Raw genomic sequence first — 23432 nt, forward strand, 5'->3', positions numbered from 1 at the left:
GGAGGGTGGCTTATAAAATATGACAAGGAAATTTTTTTAGAGTGATGGGGAATTTTACCATCTTGATTGTAGTGATGGTTTCCTGGTGTATATATGTGAAACTTACCAGACTTTACATTTAAAGTTTGTATAGCTTACTAAATCTCAAGTATGACTCAATATATTTATTAAAAAAAGAAATGATCATGAAAAAAAAAAAAACCCAAAATTTGTATTTTCCTTATGTATATGTCTATCTTCTTACTATAAGTGAGCGATGTTCCTTAAAAACTGAAGTATATTGAAAAATGATGTAAAAATATATGAAATTTTAAAAAAATCAACTGAAGCATATATGAATATGTTACCAAAATTTCCACTGAGGCAATAATTATTCCTGGACAAGTGTTAGAGGACATTTTCTCTTTACTGCCAATTATTGCAGATTCTGGGTATAATTTTAAAAACAAGAACAAATTTAAAAAAAAAAACTTTACTGAAGATACAGCCAGTAAAAATGAGCTTTTTAGCATATAGTTCTATGGGCTTTAACAAACACATGCCACCATACAACATGCCCCTATAATCAAGATACAGAATAGTTCTATTACACTAAAAAATGCCCTTGTGTTCTTCAAGTCATAATCTCCCACCTTTGGCCCCTGGAAACCACTGACCTGTTTTCTGATCCCTAAAGTCTTGCCTTCTCCAGAATATCACATAAATGAAATCATAGAGTACATTGCCTTTGAATCTAGATTTTTTCCATTAGCGTAATATACTTGAGATCCATTCCTGTTTCTAATAGGACAATAACCTTATTTTACAAATTAGGGAACTAGAGATTTTTGTCAAGGTAGGACAGCCATTAAACTAGTTCAAATCCTGACCTGAATTTGAATCTTTTTAAAAGTACACAATTTTTCCATGATGCCATATTACATTTATTAGCTTTGGTGCTACCAAACACACAAGGAAAGATCAAGAAAAATAATCTTGATGGCTTGAAGATCCAAAAGACAACCAGAGAAAATTGAGAAAATCAAGTCAGGTACTACAACCGCTAAGATATGTCACCCTAGATTCAGGTCTGCTTGTTTTTTTCCCCTCTTTCCTGACAGACTACTGCTTTATGAATAGTAATAGCACCACAATATGTAAAGTCCTGTTATATTCACTGATTAGTGTACATAATGTGTAATGTACAAATATTAGCATACATAATGTATATAGTCGAGAAGCTATTGTACTTTACCCTGGGAATTTTAACTCTGCCTCCACCTATCTGTGTGACTCCCATTTACTCTTTGATTCTCAGCTTCCTCAACTGCAAAAATAAGAATGGTAACTTCCACGCAATGTTGTGGTAAAGTTTAAATAGAACACATAAAATGACTTGAGTCATAAGAGACTTTCTCAAATCAACGCTTCCTTATTTCTTCAAAAATTAACAACCGAAACCTGTATTTTCTTAGCACTGGTATGGGGATAGAGATGCAAAGAATCGATAAATTTCCTATACTTCTGTAGTTTCAAAATGTACTTCGAGGTCATCTTAAGCACCAGGTTAGCATTAGACATATTTTATCATATTAAATATGTTCTTAAGGCCATATCAGCAAACTGGTCCAACCACTATGGAGAGCTTTGTGGAAATTCCTCAACCTGCTAAAGATGGAGCTTCCATATGATCCAGCAATTCCACTCCCAGGAATTTACCCAAAGGACACAGAAACATTAATTCCAAAGAGCACCTGCACCCCTATGTTTATAGCAGCACTATTTACAATAGCTAAGCTATGGAAACAGCCCAAATGCCCAAAAATAGATCTCTGGATCAAGAAGATGTGGTACATACACATGATGGAATATTACTCAGCAATCAAAAAATATAAACTCATGCCATTTGTAGCAACATGGAGGGAGATGGAAGGGATCATGCTCAGCAAAATAAGCCAGAAAGAAAAAGAAAAACATCAGATGGTCTCACTCATAGCAGGAATTTAGAAAACCTAAAATAAGGGACCAGGAAAAAGACTAACTATAATAAAGTAAAAATCAAAATCAACAAGAGACACATTATGTGGGGGGGGGGGGGAGAAAGAGGGAGTAGGATCAAAACAAGGGTGGTGTGAATTGTATGGGGACTATAACCAAGATGAAAATGCATACATTATACAAAAATGAAAAATGATGTAAAAAATATATAAAATGAAAAAAAAAAAAAGAGCAAGCAAACTAAGACAATATCATACACTACACCTGTCTGAATCCCAACAAGATTCCTGGTTCCTTCCTTTTTCAACAAACAGAAATAACCACACTAGTAGTTAAGGCACAGGAAACTGGGACACTCTGAACTGACGTTATAATGTGGAAGTGAATGGATTAAAACTAAAATTAGATGAATGACAAAGCATTGGTCATTGGATGTAATTAGGTGGGCAAAATGGTCAAGAATTGAAAATAGAAAGACAAAGTTGGAAACTGCGGGCCATATGAACAGAACAACAAAAAAAAAGAAAATCCTGGGAAGTGGTCACTCTGCATAATTATAAAACAATGTCAAACAATGAACAATGAGCAGGACCTAGTATATAGTTTTAGCTTATGGCTTTCACATTTCTGGATATAAATGTACATAAATGTAAGTAGTGGTTGAGATGTGAAGCTTGGTAAGTTATGTGTTGTTAAAATATTTTTAAGTCCTTAGGTAGAAAACATCATAGAATTGAAGAGCATTTAAAGTTTTATAGTGAAGAGTTTAACTCTTAAGAATTAATGAAATACAGTAACTGCACATAGGGGAATCTGAAGTACATAAACATCACTCTCTTGAATAATCTTTAGTAGGGCAAGTTACTACCTTATAGAGCACTAAAAAGCTGCATCAGTATTCATTCATTATCCTCTCTTGACTGCCCTAGGGTATACAGTACTCATCCAGTGAGGAAGCACTAATGTTTGCTCCATGCTGTTACATTGATTACAATGGGTCTGACTTGAAAAGTGTGCCACTGGGTATAAAATGTAAGAAAATAATTTTCAAGGGTTAATTAACACTGCTCTGAACTGCAGGCTTAAAAAAAAAAAAAACACAACAAAAATACATGTATACTAAAAAAATTAGAATGGGTCAGTAAAAAAGTTATGTCTATTATTCACATAAATTTTATAATTAAGAATACCTATAATCCATCCACATATATTTGTCAGAGATACTTCAAAGAAGGACAAATACTTTGGTTCAAAAAAGTAATGAAAAGAAATATAATCTATTTATTTTATAGCCAGTAGAGATAAAATAAATCAAGTACTCCAAACACTGTATTATAGACAAAGAAACTAAGGTGCAAGGAATAAAGTCACTTCCCAGAATCAGAGTGAGCTATAAGCAGAGCTTCTGTTGATCCTAGTTTATTGAATATATCTTTAAAAAAAAGTTTTGCCAAATTAGAGCTTTTGTTTGCTCCCAGATTTCTCACAACAAAAAAATAAAAACTGATAATTCAGAGAAATTGCCAACATGTACAATAAACCTAAGCATAAGTTGAATTTTAAACTGTAGTACACACTTTTGAAAGGAAAACTAAAATATCTTTACCACTATATTTCTAAACAGTCTACTGTCGTAATGTTTAGAATTAATTTTTAACAATTCAACTACACTGAAAACTTTTTTTCTCAGAGGGATATAGTGAGCGTCAATTAATTAAAAAGTGAATAGTTGTTGTGTTGACCAACCTGACATCTTCATTTTAAGAGATATCTGCTAAGATAATTTGATATTCAAATTCTACGTTACATATTATACTCTTAAAAACAAATTTTATCACATCTGTCAGAATTTGGTAGGAACAAACTATTCCATCATAGTTCAAAGCAAAAACATAATGTTCTCTAGAAACAATTTATGAAAAAGTCAGATTCATATTTTATATGTGCCACAAAAGCTCATCAGAGTAATAACCCTCCTTCTCCTGGGTGTTATCCTACCATCTGCTGCTCTATTACTTATCTTTATTTTGCAACTAATTAACAGCATAATCTTCTAAATTCAGCAAGTTAATTATCATTATTGTGGTCTTTGCAGCATCATCAGTCCTCATGAAGTCTTGTCTTCCTGTCCCCAGAGAACATATGAAAATGAAGTAGGTTGGGAGAGAGTCTGTTTCTTTGGAGTGGGCTCATTAGGTGTTTGCTGATTAGTTTGGCATGCAGAGGCAGGTCAGAAGAATTCTGCTGAACATGAGGTTCCATGCAGGGCCCAACTAAGTTAATGTAGGTTTCTGAACATTTGCCAAGATGCCCTCTGTCAGCTCTCAGTAGAAACCCCCTGCAGAAAATTTACTGGCTACCCACTGTGTGCAGATATTTTTCAGTTTGTCACACAAGTCTTAAAGGAATGATTCCAGAAGACACTACTTAAAACTTTACAAGATCTTCTTAAAATTTCCAGGTGATTAACATTTCCTTATTCAGAAGAGTAACGGTTTGGTTACAAACATTTTATTAAAATTTGTTTTTTAAAATTTATTAGACAAGTAACACAGATGGCAAATATCTATGTTTATGTGCTGAATAACAAAAAGGCCCCTAAGATCTAAATTTGGCAAGATCAGTACAATTTTATAGAAAAAGTACATCCTAGGAATTTTTCTGTAGCATTGGAAAGGACAATATAATCTTGTATTTGTGGATCCCACCTCCATTTTTAAAAAATAACATTATTTTTAAAAAACATTTTAAAATTATGTTGATGACAAATACCACAATATTTGGGGAAAAGAGACCGGAAAGGGAAGATGTTAATGTTCCATATCATAATATGGGTGTGAATTACATGAATGCATTTATTTGTCAAAACTGTACACTTAAAACTGGTCCATTTCAATATATATTAATTTTACATTAAGAATGGTTCACTAAAAAGTAAAAGGTTTATTAAAAGTGAGGGTAGGGAATGGTTATGAGGAATTGATTAACAAAGGACAGCAGTTATACTGAAAATAATGGAAGCTAGGTGATAGGTACATGGGGTTTACTTTGTATGTTTGAAATTTTTTCCATAATAAAAGTTTTTTAAAAAAGGAAATAGAATAATTTCTAAGTCTTTTCAGTTATTTAAAAACAAGACAATCTTGCTTATTAATTAAAATGGCAATCATCTAACTATCATTATTTTACATCAGCAAAAATGCTAAAAAGAAATTTTAATAGGACTGTTAAATTTAAGTGGATAACCTGTGACTCCCATTGTTTTTTGGGCCTTCACCCAATGACTTTTTTTCACATATAAATTTGTGAAAGTTATATGCTTAGTATTTTTTAATATGCAAGCACACAAAATACTTTTTTAAAATAAAGATTTTATTTATTCTTATTAATTTCCTGATCACCCAAAAGAAATAAACCAGGGAAGTGTTAAATTTAATTGTTTCTACAAATACAGCCTACTCTTGTAGTCAAAACTATTTAAATCTGATCTGATCCTTTAAGTTATAGGAAAACAATTTCACTGAACATGTAAAAATATTTTCGAATGCAGTGTACAGTAAACAGGATTGCCCCTTTATACTCAATTCTCAGCAACTGAATTCTTTATTAGTACAGTATGCTTAAAATAGGAAGTATAAAAAAAGTTCTTCCGCTATCAAGTGAAGAGTCACCTTAGTATTTCCAAAGCTTTGAGCTGATCATGCTGTTGTATGAAAAATTTCCCTCTTGGGTTTTCGAGTCCCTTACCATAATCAACAACCAGATGATTTTTATATTCCTCAATTAACTGTGGTTCATTCAGACTATATGTGCAAGTTTTATTAAAACAAAAAAAAAATCACATGCAAATTTCAGATTATTTGTACTAATGAAGAATAGCAGTAAAAAATTTAAAGCATTGCAATATACAATGGTTCTCATATGCATTAATATATAAGAAATTTACATGGCTAATTTAGTGTCTAATATAAAACTGAAACACACAGGTGTTTATTAACTATCGATTGCCTAAGGATACTTTCATTAATTGATATTAAGAACAATTAGCCTTGATGTGTGTTATTAGATTGTAGAATGAAAATTACACTTATTAAAGAAAAAGTAAAAGTAGCTTGAGGTTTTTTAGAAAAATAATTACAAATTTTATAGCATCTGGGGCTATAATAGAGCTTAGAAATCAAAATTTAATTCATTTATTTTACAGATGATAAAACTGAGCCTCAGAAAAGTTGAAAGTGGCTTGATAAAGGTAGTAGGTAGAATTAGGATTAAAATTAAAACATGTCTCCTGATTCCTAATCTATAATACGTCCTTAAAGAACACTAATTTTTTAATGTGTGACACAACTAAGAAATATGGGTTTCCTCATGTTATATGTTCATTAACCTGGATACCATTTCGCAATTCTTGCTCATACTGTTCTAATATTATCACTGTAAACACAATTGTATTAGCACTGTCTGCTGACAGCTACATCGAGCTTGACATGTAGTACTTCTATCCTCCACCAGGAGGAGTTTAAAAAGCCACAGCCAAAAATTCAAACAAACCAGTGACAAGAACCAGAACTTTACTTCCTATCTATCCATTAATTTTTAAAGTACCACTAGCTAGTCACTATGGTAGTGACTTTCCTTTTCCAATATTTTTAATTCTTTTATAGTGTAATACATCCCATAATTTTAGAAAATGTGGCTTAAATTGTGCACTGGAAGCAATCTTTTAACAGAAAAAAATAATTCTAAATAGGTTCAAGAAATGTACCGAACAGATAAAATCTTGCTTACCAATTTTGCTTCTGACTGTACTGGCTGAGGGGAGGAAGGACCTGGAATTCCTGGAACACTAGGCACCATGGTGACTGGTCGAACAAGCTACACAAAAGATATAGAAAAAATAATTGATCTAGAGGATATATTAAAAAATGATATTTAAACTTAATTTACACAATGACTGCCATAATAATTTGCGACTCAGAAAAACTGAGAAACAGAAATTTTTATCTCTAAACTCTATTTGGAAAACCATATATGGAACACTTATTGGCCTTACATCCTGATTTATCAGTATTAATTTCTCTGAGACACTTGCTTCAATTTTCAGGTTTTTTAAGGATTCTTTCTTATAGAAACTCATTTGCACTGACTAGTGCAAAATTTCTCACAGATCTGTCATACTTCCATTTTGAATTTGAAAGGATGTCAAAACTTTTAAGTATAGATAAAAATAATTTCAAAAATCAATTTTGCTTTTCTAAAATGTACAGATCTTCTATAACATAAATGAAAGTTGTTTGATGTATAAACTGTGTAATGACAAATTAATCTGATAAATTCCAATCATCTCTAATAATCTGAAACAGATTTTTCTATTTTAGTTTCTGTCTTTAAAAAAATTAATATCAACACTGAGTAAATTAGTTATTGTATAAAGTATGTCTCTTTTTTCATTTCAGTTGCTTTTTTTGTCTTATTTTTTTTTTCATTTTTTTAAGTTTGAAAACTTTTTTTTCCATTTTTTAATTTTATATTTTTTTTACATCATTTTTCATTTCTGCAGAATGTATGCATTTTCATCTTGGTTATAGTCCCCATACAACACAGTTATATTTAGCAAGATAACCACATAACCTCAAATACAGGGCAAGAATGTTTTCCCTGTCAAAAAATAAGTAGTTAGCTTATATTTGTGTCCTTACAAAGTCTTTCAAATAATGCATTCTGAACAGCAAAGTTCTGTTTGAAGTTGACATATCTTAAAATGCTATGAATCAGTGTTAATTTTGGATAGTGAGAGTGTCCCTTGGAAGAAATATTTAACATTAATTTTAGTAATATTTCGAGAGCATAATCTCACTAGAAGTGCTAACGTTACTGTAAGTAGGCTTTTAAAAATAAATTTAAAAATATAAATTAAATTATATTGTACTGGTCAGAAATACTGATCTACAAGGTCAGAAAAGAAATGATCAGGGCCTCCCCGGTGGCGCAGCAGGTTGAGCGCAGCGCTGTGAAGTTGTCCGCAGCCTTGTAGCTCAGGTTTGATTCCCGGCCAGTCAGGGAGATTCCCACATGGTGTGGCAGACCTCTCGTGTTGTGCCTGCTGATCCCCTCAAGCAGTGTATTTCAGTCCTCTGCCTGTTCTGCTCCCCGCTCTGTCTCTGGTGAATCCTCTCACCCTCCTGTGCCTTTGGCCTGTACCCCAGCTCTTGTATAAAAGTAAATAAAAATCTTTAAATAAAAATTTTTTTCTTTAAAAAAAAGAGAAATGATCATTTTATTCATTTTATTATATGAATATCAGGGCTTCCAAGAAGAGAATGTTAGGATTCAAAAAGTGTTATACTGAAATTGCTTAGGGGAAATGAAAATAATGTGTTCTGGGAAATAGTGCTAGATGAAAAGGGTGGTTCCAATGGTGAAAAGTTGAATGCTGAAGACTCATTTGAAGAGTAAGACTAAAATTGTTCTATGAACTGAGAATAGGGGAAAAAACCAGTTTCTAACTTCCATTATTCCAAAAAAAGTACTCTTGAATGTTTAATAATTAGCAATTTTAAGATATTTAACTGCTGTCTCTATCTTTCAAAATTTATATATTTAACATGGTACTCAACACTTTTTCTTTTGTATCGCACTAGGAAAAGTGAAGGAGTATCTAAGTACTGTTTTACACTGTTCATATTTTAACATGCTTGGGGCCACCAAAAGAATTTTGTAAACTTGACTATAAAAGTGGCCTCCCTAGTGGCACAGGAGTTAAAATCTCAGCTATCAAGCTATCTCCAGTCTCTGCAGCATGAGTTTGATCCCCAGCCAGGAAGCTAACCCACATGGTGCAACAGACCTCTCCTATCTCACCCACTGCTCCCCCTCAGCAGTGTATTTCAGTAGATCTGCCTGTTCTGCTCCCCACTATGTCTCTGGTGAATCCTCTCACTGTCCCTGCCACCTCTTGCTTACATCCCAGTTCTTGTATGCATAAATTAAAAAAAAAAAAAAACTTGACTATATGAATAACTATAAGAAAGTGAAAATCAAAATCAACAAACAACTATGAACCAGAGACACTCTATGTGTGGTGGGGGGCGGGGAGGGGAGGGATTGGGGTCAAAATAAGGGGATTGCAATTGTATGGGGAATAAAAATAAAATTTATTTAAAAAAATAAATTACAGAATGAGGAAAAAAAAAGTTCAGTGTTTTTATAAACAATCTGTACAATAATCATAATAGTACGGAATTACTTGACAAATATTCTAGCATAAATATAGTTAGTATAAATATATCTAGTGTAGTATCTCCTTAAAAACTAGAAATCTGTATTAATATTTAAATTGTATAAACTAGTCAAATTCAAAGTTGAATATAGAATAGTTCTTAGTATTAAAAGGAAAACAACTGAGTTTCAACAGTTTCAACGTTTTCTACGCAATTAATTTTTGAATAGTAGATGCTATCACTATAAACATCAAAAAGTACTACTCACCACCACTAGTATTATTTTGTTCAAATCAGCTTCATAAACCAATCAATCAGTCCCAAATGTACTTTGTGATTACAGAGATCAGTTTTGGTACAAAGATTTAAATACCATAAATTTCACACTTACTGGGACTGCAGCTGGAACATGCACATTAGAACTTGTAATTGATGCAGGAATAGCAACAGGCATAGTTTGTCCATTGGGAAGATGCAAAAGAAGAGGAAATGGGCCTGGTACAGGACTGAGAAAAACAAAAGAAGGGAAATTGAAATCCTTATAAATCATTCTGAAAAAATACAAAGTGTTTTATCCATAGTATATAAAATCTTTTTCTAGCCACTGCAAAGTAACTGCAAATTTGTTTTAAATGCACAATGTATATAGCAGTGTAAAAACAGGGGAAAAATGGAAAGATTATGAATTTAGTTAGGATAATCTCTAATATATTAAGCGAGAAAAACTCTTAAAGCTCTTGAAAAATAGCCATAAGAACTGAAATAAATGTCACCTGGTGATAAAATAATTATGCATGTTATGTGAAATAGCATGTGTGGGTATGCTAATCCTAAACCAGCCAGCATTTTTTGTTACCTGCAGTTCTGCATTCCTATACAGGGTCAGAACTGCCCGGTCAATCAGTCATAGGAGCCAAACCTTACAAGGTGGCTTTCAAATCAGTCAAGAGCTTAAAGCTTGCTTGTTCTGGGCAAGCTATGCATCAGGAGGTATGAATGGGAACGTCTGCAGGGCTGATGACCAATATATAAGATGCATAAATGTACTTCCGATTTACAGAACATGAGGTATGACCGGGAACACCTGGGGGGCCAAGGACAAATGTATGCAAAAGAATCCCAGAAGCTGATCAGTGGACAGCCTTGTTGATAAGATTGAAACCAGGGCTGGGGATCTAGGGCTTGATCACAATTATAATACCAAGCAGATGAGAAGTGCCTGGAGGGCAGACTCACAATCCCCAGATACTACAGATGACAGAGCACATTTTCTAGTTTCACCCTTCCCTTTTCTTTTTGTCCTCCTTCCCTTCACAACTGAGGCCGGAATGCAAAAACCCACCAGGCAGCCCACCTGGGAACAGGAATGCGGAAGCCTGCCTAGAGAATTCAGACAATCAGACAATGAACCTCTTCTTCCCAATCCCCCTCCCCTACAAATCTTTTCGAGTGCCCTACAAACTTTCCCCCCCCCCCCCCCCCCCGCCATAAGAACCCAGTCTCCCACCTGACCTCTCCTCATCTTATAAAAGCCTGTTTCCCCCGGCAGCGTGTGCAGCTTCACCGACCCCCACTTTGGGTCCATGAAGTCCGCCTGGGGTGCAATAAATTTTTCCTTTCTTTGAGAAAGGTTGGCCTGGCTCTTCTTTTCTTTACCTTACCGAATCTTTCAGTATGATTATTCAATCAATGAAAAGGCCAGGATCTTGCTCTTTGGCAGCATCCTGCATCCTACAGCTTGCCCCATGACTCCAGTTAGTCAGTGCAATGTTGTCAATGCAACAAGCATGAAACTAAGAGGTCATCTATTCTATGTTGACTTGCTCTTATAATTAAATTTTAGATGTTTATTTTCTAATCTATTGGGTAACAGTTATATTTATATTAAGGAAAAAAAGGCAGATGGGCCTCCCTAGTGGTGCAGGCAGTTGAGTGCAGTGCTGTGAAGCTGTCCGCAGCCTCTGCAGTGCCGGTTCGATACCCACCAGCCGCAGAGGAACCCACATGGCGCAGCAGACCTCTCTTGTCTTGTCCGTCTCTCCCCTCAGCAGTATATTTCAGTTTGCCCGTTCTGTTCCCTGCTCTGTCTCTGGTGAATCCTCTCACCCTCCCGCTGCATATCTGGCCTGTACCCCAATTCTTGTATAAATGGGTAAATATTAAAAAAGAAAAAAAGGCAGAGATAGCCACACTTACAGCAGATAAAATAGATTTACAGTTAAAAAGGGTAACAAAGGGGGCCTCCCAGGTGTCATAAGGGGTAAAGCACTGCACTATGAAGTAATCTGAAGCCTCTGCAGCATGAGTTCCATCCCCGGCCAGCCAGTGAACAACCCACATGGCGCAGCAGACCTCTCCTCTCTCGCCCACTGCTCCTCTCAGCAGTGTATTTCACTCAGTCGGGCTGTTCTGTTCCCCACTCTGTCTCTGGTGAATCCTCTCACCCCCCCATCTCTGGCTCTTGTATGCATAAATACATCAATCTTTAAAATATAAAATTTAAAAAAAATAAGAAAGGTAGCAAGAGACAGGGAGGGATGCTATATGATGATTAAGGAAAAAACACATCAGGTGTATACAACACTCATCAATGTATGCTTGCCAAAGGAAGGAATACCAGAACACACTAAGTAACTACAATCAACTCTTGAAAACAGACACTAGAAAAAACACATTGGTGGTAGGGGACTTCAACACCCTACTTTCACTACTGGACAGAAAATAAACAGGGACACAATAGTGTTAAACAACAAATTAGACTATATTGACCTAATAGACACTTACAGGGCACCACACCACAAAAAAGTAAAATACACATTTTTCTCAAGTACACATAGAATGTCTTCAGAGTAGCGCATGTGTGCGGGCAGACACACACACACAAACACACACACAAAATCAACAAATTCATAAAGACGGAAATAATATCCAGCATCTTCTCTGACCATAAAGGTATGAAACTAGCAATCAACTACCAAAAGAAAGCAACGAAATTATTTACTACATGGAGATTGAATAAATGCACTACTGAAATATCACTGAATTAAAGAGAAAATAAAAAAGAAATTAAAAAATACCTAGAAATAAATGATAATGAGGACACACAACCTTCCAGAACTTATGGGATGCAGCAAAAGCAGTATCAAGAGGATATACACAGAAACATAGGCCCACATCAAGCAACAAGAAAGAGCTGAAATTAATAATCTCTCTCTCTCCTCGAGGGATGAGAAAAAGAACAAATCTAAAAGCCAATAGAAGAACAAAAATAACAAAAACCAAAGCAGAAATAAAATAGAAATGAGTGCAAACCATAAATGGAACTAAAAACTGGCTTTCTAAAAAATAAAGAAAATTAGCAACCTATACCAAGAATAAGAAAATAAGGGAGAAATCTCAAATAAGTAGGATCAAAAACAAAAAGAGAATTTATAACAAGTTGCAGAAATTCAGAGGATAATTAGAGACTACTATAAACATTTATACTCTAATAAACTCAACTCAGAATTATACAACCAAGACTGAAAAGGAAAATCCTGAATAAACCAATCATAAGTAAGGAAACTGGAACAGCAGTTATAACTCTCAAAACAAAAAGTCCAGGACCAGTTGGCTTTACAAGTAAATTCTATCAAACCTTGAAAGATGAACTAATACCTACCCTGCTCAAACTCTTTCAAAAAAACCAAAAAAGAAGAAATATTTTCAAATACGTCATACAAAGCTAACATTACTCTAATACCAAAACAAAAGATAACTAGAGACCAATTTCCCTAATAACACAGATGCAAAAATCCTCAATAAAATCTTAGCAAACAGAATACACCAATGCATTAAAAGGATAATATACCATACTAACAGGGTGGTCCCCAGGAAAGGGAAAGGTTCCAGGTTTCCTGCCCCATCTAAAAAGAGGGTGAAGTTGAGCAGAGAGAGAAGCAGCTTCAGAGGAGACTGAAGGAAGCAGGATGAAGAGCCAGGAGGAGATCAGGAGGAGGCACAGGGAGCCAAGAGACACGTGAAGAAACTACGCTTGCCTTTTGGTCGTGGACTGGTTCAAACAAGATGTGGGTGAGAGACCCGTGGGGAGGTGACAATGGCAGTTTTTGTCTTGATTTTGATTTTGCTCTTTTCCTTCCAGACTTGTCTGGTTGTTTCTGATCCTTTTTTGTGGGTCCCTGCTGAAAGATGCTTTAGACTGGCAGCAGGCTTTTGGGCCTTGCTCTGTGCCAATCCCATTTGGATGGACTTTTACCCACAAGGGGACGGGTAACGTTGTGTACTTGATTTAGAAACTAGATTCTTTGCCTTTCCTGTATTGTTTCCTAATTGTATTAAAGTTCCTTCCCATTAAAGTCTCATATGTTTTGTGATGATGCAGCGGATGGCAGAACCTATTTAGAGCAAGCAGGTTTGCAGGGTCTGGGCTGCCCCTCTCCTTGCCATGTAACACCATGACCACATGGGATTCATACCAGAGACACAAGGGTGGTTTAACATCTGAAAATCAATAATATAATTCACCACATCAACAAAAAAGATAAAACCAATCTGATTATATCAACAGACACCAAGAAGGCATCTGATAAGATTTAACATTCATTTATAATGAAAACTCTTGAAAAGCTGGAGATAAATGGAACATGACACAATAAAAGACATATACAACAAGTCTGCAGCTAACATCATTCTCAATGGTAAGATACTGAAAGCTTTTCCACTAAAATCTGGTACAAAACACAGATGTCCACTACACCACTACTATTCACTATAGTACGGCAAGTCTTAGCTAGAGCGATTAGACTAGAGAAACATATAAAAGGAATCCAAACTGGGAAAAAAGAAATATCATTGTTTGTGGACAGCATGATAAAATGCATAGAGAACCCTCAATGGGAAAGCTGAAACCATCAGTTTACTAGCAAAGTGGCAGGGTATAATCACACACAAGCATCAGCTTCCTTTTTATATGCAAACAAAGAGCTAGACAAAGAAATTAAGAAAGCAATCCCGCTCACAATCACACCTAAAAAAATTAAGTACTGAGTAAACCTAATATAGGAGGTAAAAGGTCTATACAAAAAAAACTGTAACATTCTGCTAAAAGAACTAGAGACACAAAGAAATAGCAAAAATATTCCCTACTCGTGGATTGGAAGAATCAACATTGTCAGATGGCCATTCCACCCCAAGCAATACACAGATTCAGTGCAATTCCAATAAAAATATCAATGGCATTTTTCAAAGAACTGGAACAAACACTACTAAAATTCAAAGGGAGTCACAAAAGACCCCCAAATAGTCAAAGCAATCCTGACAAAATAGAAAAATGGAGGTATCACACTTCTAGATTGCAAACTATCATGCTGTAATAATTAAGTAGTAATTAAATAATAATTTTAAAAGCCTGGTACTGGAACAAAAACACACACACATAGGCCAATGGAAGAAAACTGAGAGCCCAGAAATAAACCCACACCTATGTGGACAGCTAATCTACAACAAAGGGGCCAGGAACATACTGACACAAGCCTCTCCAATAAATGGTGTTGAGAAAACTGGACAACTACACACCAGAGAATGAAACTAGACTATCTCACATCACACACAAAAATCAGTTCAAAATGGATAAAAGATTTGAATGTAAGACCTAAAATCTTAAGATACACAGAAGAAAACATAGGCAAAATACTCCACAACATAAATTTCAGTGATGTCTTTGGGAATTTGTCCCCAACGTCAAGGAAAACAAAAGAGAACGTAAACAACTGGGACTACATTAAGCTAAAAAGCTTCTGCACAGCTAAAGAAACTCTAGCAAAAAGACACCCTACTACATGGAAGAAAATACTTGTACATCATACATCTGACAAGAGATGAATATCAAAGAGCTACAAAGAACTTAACAAAAAGAAAACAAATAACCCATCATCGCTTATTATCACAGAAATGAAAATCAAAACCACAATGTCAAATCCCTTCACATCTGGTAGAATGGCCCATATCGAAAACACCAGAAACAACCGGCCTTGGCAAGGATGTAAAGAAAAGGGAACCCTCCTATTCTTTGCTGGGAATGCAGAATGGTCCAGCCCCTATGAAAAAGAGTATAGAGGTGTCTCAAAAGATTAAATATGGATCTACCATGTGACCCAATAATTCCACTCTTAGGAGTCTACCTGGAAAAATAAAAAAAATACTAATTTGCAAGGAAACTGGCACTTTCATGTTCACTGCAGCACTGGAAATAACCTTAGTGCCCCAAACAGGTAAGTGAATCAAGATGATGTTATCTATACACAATGGAATATTATTCAGTGATCAAAAAAGATAAACTTGTGCCATATGTGGCAACATGGATGGAGCTGGAAGGGATAATGCTAAGTGAAATACGTTAGAAGGAGAAAAGACAAATACCAGATGGTGTCACTTATACATGGAATATAGAGAAACCAAACTAAGGGTCAGATAAAGATAAGCTTAAAAAGTAACCTTTGAAAGCTGACTACAAAACTGAAGCATCCAGAGAAAGAGGAGGATAGAGGAGTGGTGAGAACAAAGAAGGAAGAAAGCACAATGGACTGTGGTGGTAGACCATGGGTGATTTGGTGGGTGACTACAATGGTGATAAGAAGGTGGAATTCCAAAATACCAATAATAATGTAAGTCAATGCTATTTCAATTAAAAAAAAAAGAAAAAAAAAAAGACCACCCAAGTACGTTTTCCAAAAATCAAGCAGAATATAATCCATACACACATATAACTAGAGTCATAATTTGAATAATTAAATGTCTTAGGAAAAATCCTAGCAAGAAAAACAATCCTAAATAGTTAACATGATTGGCCCAAATCACTTACACAATTGGTCTGTTAGAGGATGGTGCCTGGGTGATTACAGTACTTGAGGTTGGTGAAGGTACTGCTTGCTGAATAATTACACTTGAGTCAGAACTTGTAAGCAGCACATTGGGAACCTGTAATGATGCTGGACGAACAATAGCTGATGTAGGCTGTGCAGTTTGTGCCAATGGTACTTCCTATTAAATAATAAGAGAAAGATAATGCAAATCAATTCATGTACTTTAGTGAATAGAATGTACTTCTAAAAGCATCCACAGGACAGTATTTCACCCCTACCCCCAGAGTAACTTAATATATAATGTTAATTAAAAGAAACTTCTAGAAGCAGCTCTAAAGGTCAAGTGCAATGTTTTATTTTTTAATTTAAAAATACCTGAGTGGTTTTTCAGTACAACTTGTTTTCCGATCAATCCAGAAATAAGCACGAAAACTTGGCTATGATCCCATGAGAATTTTAGTGAAAAATAAAAATAAAACCCATTCTCATGGAATAACAGCACTTAAATACCAGAAGGGATTTCCTGGCCATGCTCCCATCATTATACTGTAAAAAGGAAACAAGTCCAGAAATACTGTGTTATGGATGACACAAATTCAATAAGAGAAATGTTATTAAAAAATTTTAACGCAATACAAATGTCTGCTGATCTCAAGTAGCCAACCTTTCATTACCAATAATTTCTCAGGATCAAAAGACTGAGTGATATTGATATCCTGAATGTAAAATAAACCTTTAGAATCCCACTTTCACAGATTAGAAAATACCTTAGTGAGTGAATTAGTGTTAAAAACTGGGTCTACTGCATTCTCTTGCTTATTATAAGCTACTCAGGAAAAAGATGAACTAGACTACTACTAAAACTTTAGTCAACAAATCTGAAAATTTATCATGTTCTCACAGAGTGGTGGGAAGAGAGACAATTAACAAAATATAGAAATATGAAAATTTCAGACTGAATTAGAGGGTAATAACAGTACAACATAATTCATGTCAGAGTAGCTGAGGGAAGGTTGGAATTGGTTAACTTAATTCTAAGTGAGGTTAAGTTTAGCTTTGCAAAATTGGCATACGGAGAGCATTTCTAGGGGAAGGAAGCAATAGCAAGAATACTGTCTTTGACCTAGGAAAAAGCTTAAATGTTGATGAACAAAACAGAGTGGCAAATGGGTAGACAAAAGTCTAGATCAATGAGAGTGTATGGAAAGAGTGTGAATTACCTTAAATATAACAGCAAACCACTGAAAGATTTTAAGAAGGGAAGTGACAAGATATATTATTTATTTATTTTTTTAAAGATTTATTTATTTATTTATACAAGAACTGGGATAGAGGCCAGATTTGTGGGACAGTGAAAGTATTCACCAGAGTCAGAGTGGGGAACAGAACAAGCAGACTGACGAAACACACTGCTGAGGGGAGCAGCGGGCATGACAGGAGAGGTCTGCTGTGCCACGTGGGACCCTCGCTGGCCAGCTGGGATTGAACTGGCGCTGCAGGGGCTGTAGACAGCTTCACAGCGCTGCGCTCAACCACCTGCACCATCAGAGGAGGCCTGACATGATGTATTTTTTAGGCTGAGGTATTAATGACATATAAAGTATTAGTTTCAGTTGTACAACATGATTTAATATTATATACACTGCAAATAATCACCACAATATGTCTAGTAAATATCACCTGACATAGTTATAATTGTTTTTCTTGGAATGAGAACTTTAAAATCTACACTCTAAGTAATATATTAAAAAATTAAACAATCTGGGCCTCCCTGGTGGCACAGGGGGTTGGGACGCAGCCTGTGGGGCTGTCCGCAGCCTCTGCAGCACAAGTTCCATCCCCCAGCCGACCAGGGAGCAACCCACATGGCGCAGCAGATCTCTCCTGGTTTGCCTGCTGCTCCCCCCTCAGCAGTGTGCTTTGGTCAGTCTGCCTGTTCTGGTCCCTACTCTGTCTCTGGTGAATCCTCTCACCCCCCCACGCCTCTGGCACCCCAGCACTTGTATGCATAGATAAATAAATCTTTAAAAAAAAATTAAACAATCTATGGAAATTAGATTGGAGATGGATGAAGAAAGTCCAGTTAGAAGGCCAACATTAGTAATCCAAATGGTGGTTTAGACTAAAGGAGTGACACTGAAGACAGAGAGGACTGATTCAGGTTATACTCAGGAGGTGGGTCTGGTATTTGTTCTTTGTTTCATTGAGCAGAAAAAAAAGGAATTAAGAATTCTTGATTTGGGCCTCCCCGGTGGCGCAGCGGTTGAGCGCTGGGTTGTGGGGATGCCTGCAGCCTCTGCAGCGCCGGTTCGATCCCCGGCTGCTCCCTGGCCACCGGAGGAGGGTCCTACATGGCACACAGACCTCTCCTGCCGCCCGCTGCTCCCCTCAGCAGTGTACTTCGGTCCTTCTGCCTGCTCTGCTCCCCACTCTGGCTCTGGTGAGTTTTCGCGCCCTCCCGCACTTTTGACTGTACCCAGTGCTTGTATAAATAAATGAATAAAAATGGATGGAAAAAAAAAAGAATTCTTGATTTGACAACTAGATGATTGGAGAGAAAATATACTGGACTGTGATGGGAAAACTGTAGAAAGACTCAAGGGCTCTGATTAAGAGATATTAACAGATGTATTAGACACAGAAAAGGAAATGTTAAGATTGAGTTAGATAATGAATATGGAAACTGGAGATGTCTGGGTTGATATAAATTTGAGTCATCAGTGCATAGATCGTTTTTGAAGTTAAGGGTCTGAACAAGACCACGTATGAAGAAAATTAAGAGGAGGGTAGCCAAGAACTGACTTTTTACAACTTGGCATAACTATTAGTTGCCAAAGGGAAGCTACTGACTGAGGAACACAGGAAGATGATTATCACTAAAATAGGCTAAAGCAGCAATGAACAAGGAAAAAAACATTGAATGTGAAGGATTTAGAATGCCCTCTGCAAAAAAAAAGACTTAACAGTATTAACAGTATTTGTATTAACATTGTGATACAGTGGAAACAACTGTGATGTCCAATAAGAATAGGATAATTAAGATCAAAATAAAACAAAGTACAAACCATTAAAATTATGATCATTTGTGAGGTGAAAATGATTATCACTACACAATGTAAATAGCTACGCAATGTAAAAAACCACTACACAAAAACTACTATACAATGTAAACAGTTTTAAATAGCTTAAAGCTGATTTTGGAAAATTTCTAGTGGTATGGTAAGTGTTTATAAATGTGCAAAGCAAGGTATAAAAGTAAACTAGGAACTATCTGTATTTTTCTTTGTCTCCATCTATTCTTTTATACAACTGTTCACTTATACATGCACATGTCTAAGAAAGATATTTCAAAATATTAGCAATTCTTATCACTTAATTATGAGCTAACAGTTGAGTCTGGTTTTTTCTTTGTACTTTTTTGTATTCTTAGGAGTTTTAATAATGAGAGTGTATATTTGTAATGAGAAAATTACACACACACACTAGCCTTTGATCAAAGCAGTTAGTACTAGGTAAAAAAGTTACTTTTCTGCTTTACTTCTAGCAACTATACCATGGCAGAAGTTGTTCATTAATTAGGTTATGGTTTTATAATAAATTATAGATTTCAGAATAATAATTATTCAGAGTAATAATGCATTTAAAATAATATTTAAAAGAACATCATGTCATATTACTTCTTCATTGTGCCCTAGACGGCACTCCCAAATGAAAGAATTCATCATATGTGGTTATGAATGAAGTGAAAATTAAGAAAATAATAACGGTACTTAACACAACTATAGTCCAGGTGGTTCCAGGTTACCAGCGTATTTAAGATCCAGGAATGAGGCCCTATGTCACCTACAAAGGGCCTGTAGTATTAAAACAATATCATCATCATCTTAGTTGCTGCTATCAAAGATCCACTGCTGAGAATGAGTAACTATTCCCTAACTCTTTACAGTCCTAAAAAGCCTTTGCTCAAACAATTTTCAGTTGCAAAAATAATTAAGCTGTCAATTTAAAGTAACTAAAAATAAAACAGCAATAGCTAGAAAAATTAAGACAAATTGATATATCCTTTAAAATAATTTTTATCTAAAATTGACTTTTCTTCCCTATAATTTGGTGTATAATAAAATGCTAATTATCTATAAAAGCGGTGTTTTCCCCTGAAATTTCTATAAGTATTCATAGGCTTTTACATATAAGACTATTACAATGTGACAGTATTATGTACAATTGTTTGCATTAACATTTTATGTAAATTAAATATTAAACTTTACTTGGGATACTGATTCTCCCCCACTTAGTTTGTGTTTCTACCAGAAATACAAATATCTAACCTTTTCATCACTGGTTGTCGACTCTGGATGAGGTAAAGGACTATCTTGGTGAGTTGTTTCTACAACAGAAGGTTCCTCAATTTTGCTTCTTATTATAGGTGTTGCAAGAGGGGATAAATCTAGAGGCATCTAAAACGTAAACATTAAAGAAAATGTTAGGAGTTCAAAACAGTCATTCAGTAATATCTAAAGTAAGAAAGCAGGAAGTGTGGTAATTATGATTATTCTGTCACAAGTATTCTTTTCTAATTTCATGGTTAAAAACATACTTTTTTAATGTCGTCTTCTGAGGCTTTCTTGAATTCATTCTCAAATGGACTTGCCAGCTCATTAAACAAACCCACTTCTTCACAGTTTTTCAGAAATCTTGTTGGTGTTGGGGTCTGATCTGAAATAAATGCAAACAAGTAATCACATAGATTTAAATATCATTTAGGATCCTAAAACACAGCTAGTAAATCAACAAATTAGCAGGACTGGTCAGTCAGTTGTTAATTCTCTCATTGGAAAAATCTCTTCCTTTAAAGCAAACAAAATTTGGTTAAGTTTTTGTTGCAATTTATGATATTTCCTCCAACTTTATGAACCATAAATGTAAGAAAGAAGACCTGTATTCCTTACTCCACTCCTTGTGAGTGACATAAATATGATCTACTCAGAGATCAACTATTAGCATCTAACATTATTAAAATTTACAACTGTTTAAAATACATGCGATCTGGGAAAAATTAATACTAGAGCATGTATATATTCATTCTAAGTAGACCCCTCTACTAATGTTTATGAAAGCAAGGTCAGGATTAAAAAAAAATCTCTAATAGGTAGGTCAAAATACTATAAGGAAGAAAAAGTTAAAAGAGGTCTAAAACAAAAAATAAGACCCTCCTTAGGACTATCTACTGAAGCTAACTTTCTATTTTAATGCATTTTTAAATCTTGGTACTAGGGGCTATATGATTCCGTATCTACAGAAGGTTCCAGCTTAACTTCTATGCAGCAGAGGAATAGTTAACTCACTTTCTCACAACCTGAGATACTGTGACTATACCTAAATATGTATTCATGCTGTGTACTTGTACCTGTTATAGAACAAATGCCAATAAAACCCATGTTGAATGAAAATAGCAAATGTGAATTATGCCCATTATGTCTTAATATTTTCAAGGCTATTTATTCATATTGATCAGAACTGACAGCATGTTCAAATTCTATTTACATTATATACACTTCAGGGTATCAATTTTACCAGGATCTAGCCTAAGCCAAATAAAATACTACATTAATGACTCCACACTTAATAGGAAACACTTATCAAATCTTTGGTGGAATTAAAATTCATGTATTTGTTAATTATTGCATCCTAAAAGTGGGCATTATTTACTGTTTTAGCTTTGCCCTTCGCATGTATAGCCAGAGCACTAATATCTTTACTCTATACAAATACTAAAGTGACCTATTTGTCATATACATTAGACACAAGGAGGACTGTTTTAGACACTGTTAGTATTATCAGAAATACTGAGAGGACCTCTATGGTTATCAATTTACCTAACAGTGCAATATATATATCCCTTAGCCTCAAAATATTTCCAAAATCATATTATAGCATGGGCCCAGTGCACATATAATCAAGTAGCTTAAGTCGACCATGGTTCATTTAGTAAGTCAAATATAAATTTGACTCTTCTGTTCACATCCAAAGCGTTTGTCTATCTAAGCCAACAGAAGGGAGGAAATTTGTGTTAAAGGGAGAGAAAAGTCTTAAAAATAAAATGCATATGCATAAATCACTTGTATCACTGGTTACTGGAATGCTGAGTCTTGAGAAGTGAACACAGGCACAATTGTTTAAACATGCAGATGGCTTACAGGTAGTGATCATCAAATATATACCACACACATCATGCATTATAAATATTTATACTGTCATGTTAAACTATCTCAAGAATGTTAGCAAAAAATGATCAAGTGGTATATCTGAATGTGTTCTATTTTTCTACTGTATTAAGTGAAAACAGATAGGAAAAGCAATTTCTAGAGACCGATCTCAAAACATTTTTCAGTTAAAAAAGTTACAGAGATATATTTTTCTGAGGCATTGAGTTTCAGAAAAGCTAAGAGAATGAAACTTCCAGGTTGCTGTTACTTTGCTTGACTGTTTTATTGGTTCGAGCTCTTACTATGTGATGATGTACTATTCTATAGAAATACACACCTCACTCTTTTCTTCTTCCTTTTGCTCGTGGAACTGAAGATATATTAAGTTTCCCTACAATCTCTACATAGTTTTGATAAATGACCAACTTTTTGTTACCTCCAATTTTTTCATTATAAAAATACTGATACTGAAAATATAGGAAGAACTACCTAATATTTGCTTCATTAAATCTCCAAAGCATTGCTATGACAACTGGCTATGTAGGGTAATAATTTTAAAAAACTAATAATATTCAACATTCAGGTGTGAATTCCAGACTTACAAATTGTAGTCTAAGCTATATAGGAGGAAAAAAGAATTTAGGATAATTTGATGTTTAAATCTAGTAATGACACAAAAAATATTTTGAAATTTACTTGTAAAATTTTATCATATCATTTAGAAAATACACAAAATTCAGTAAAATTACACAATAGTATGTATGTAAATATACATAGATGTGTGTGACTATATATTTAAATACTAATAAAAGGGCAGCTAAGATAGTATGGAAGTACAATAAATGCATGAAATGGATTTTTCTTTTCACATACTGTGTATGATAATCATCTGCTTAGGTGATACTGTATGTTCATAGGCTCAACATACAAAGCATTGACTAAATTTAGACCCCCTTTATTGAGAGTATAAATGTTCAGTTCAGAAAAAAACGTAAGTAAAAACTAATGAACAAGTCTGCTAATTGTTCTTCTCCAACAGGAGGAGCTTGATCATTTTCTATCTTCACACAGCATTGTAAACAGCTAAAAGAAACATTGACTAAATATCGTATTAGTTTAATTATCAGTTAAATGTAAACTTTGGAGATGATATGAATGTTCCCAGGGTT

The 23432-nt window shown here is 34.8% G+C and overlaps 1 protein-coding gene across 3 annotated transcripts in view; it reads right to left on the reverse strand.

Moving 5' to 3' along the window:
- Positions 1 to 23432, reverse strand: part of ATF2 (activating transcription factor 2) — a gene marked incomplete at both ends in the record, with an annotated part of 55772 nt that overhangs the window by 19874 nt on the left and 12466 nt on the right. For 2 of the 3 annotated variants that reach the window (XM_084229075.1, XM_084229074.1), the window contains 5 exons: positions 6766 to 6852; positions 9589 to 9703; positions 16057 to 16235; positions 20386 to 20514; positions 20655 to 20773. In XM_084229075.1, the coding sequence (XP_084085201.1) occupies positions 6766 to 6852; positions 9589 to 9703; positions 16057 to 16235; positions 20386 to 20514; positions 20655 to 20773 (629 nt within the window). The remainder of the gene's footprint in view (positions 1 to 6765; positions 6853 to 9588; positions 9704 to 16056; positions 16236 to 20385; positions 20515 to 20654; positions 20774 to 23432) is intronic. The other variant, XM_084229076.1, reaches the window with a different exon arrangement.

This window comes from Talpa europaea (assembly GCF_964194135.1).
Source record: "Talpa europaea genome assembly, chromosome: 1".
Taxonomy (NCBI): domain Eukaryota; kingdom Metazoa; phylum Chordata; class Mammalia; order Eulipotyphla; family Talpidae; genus Talpa; species Talpa europaea.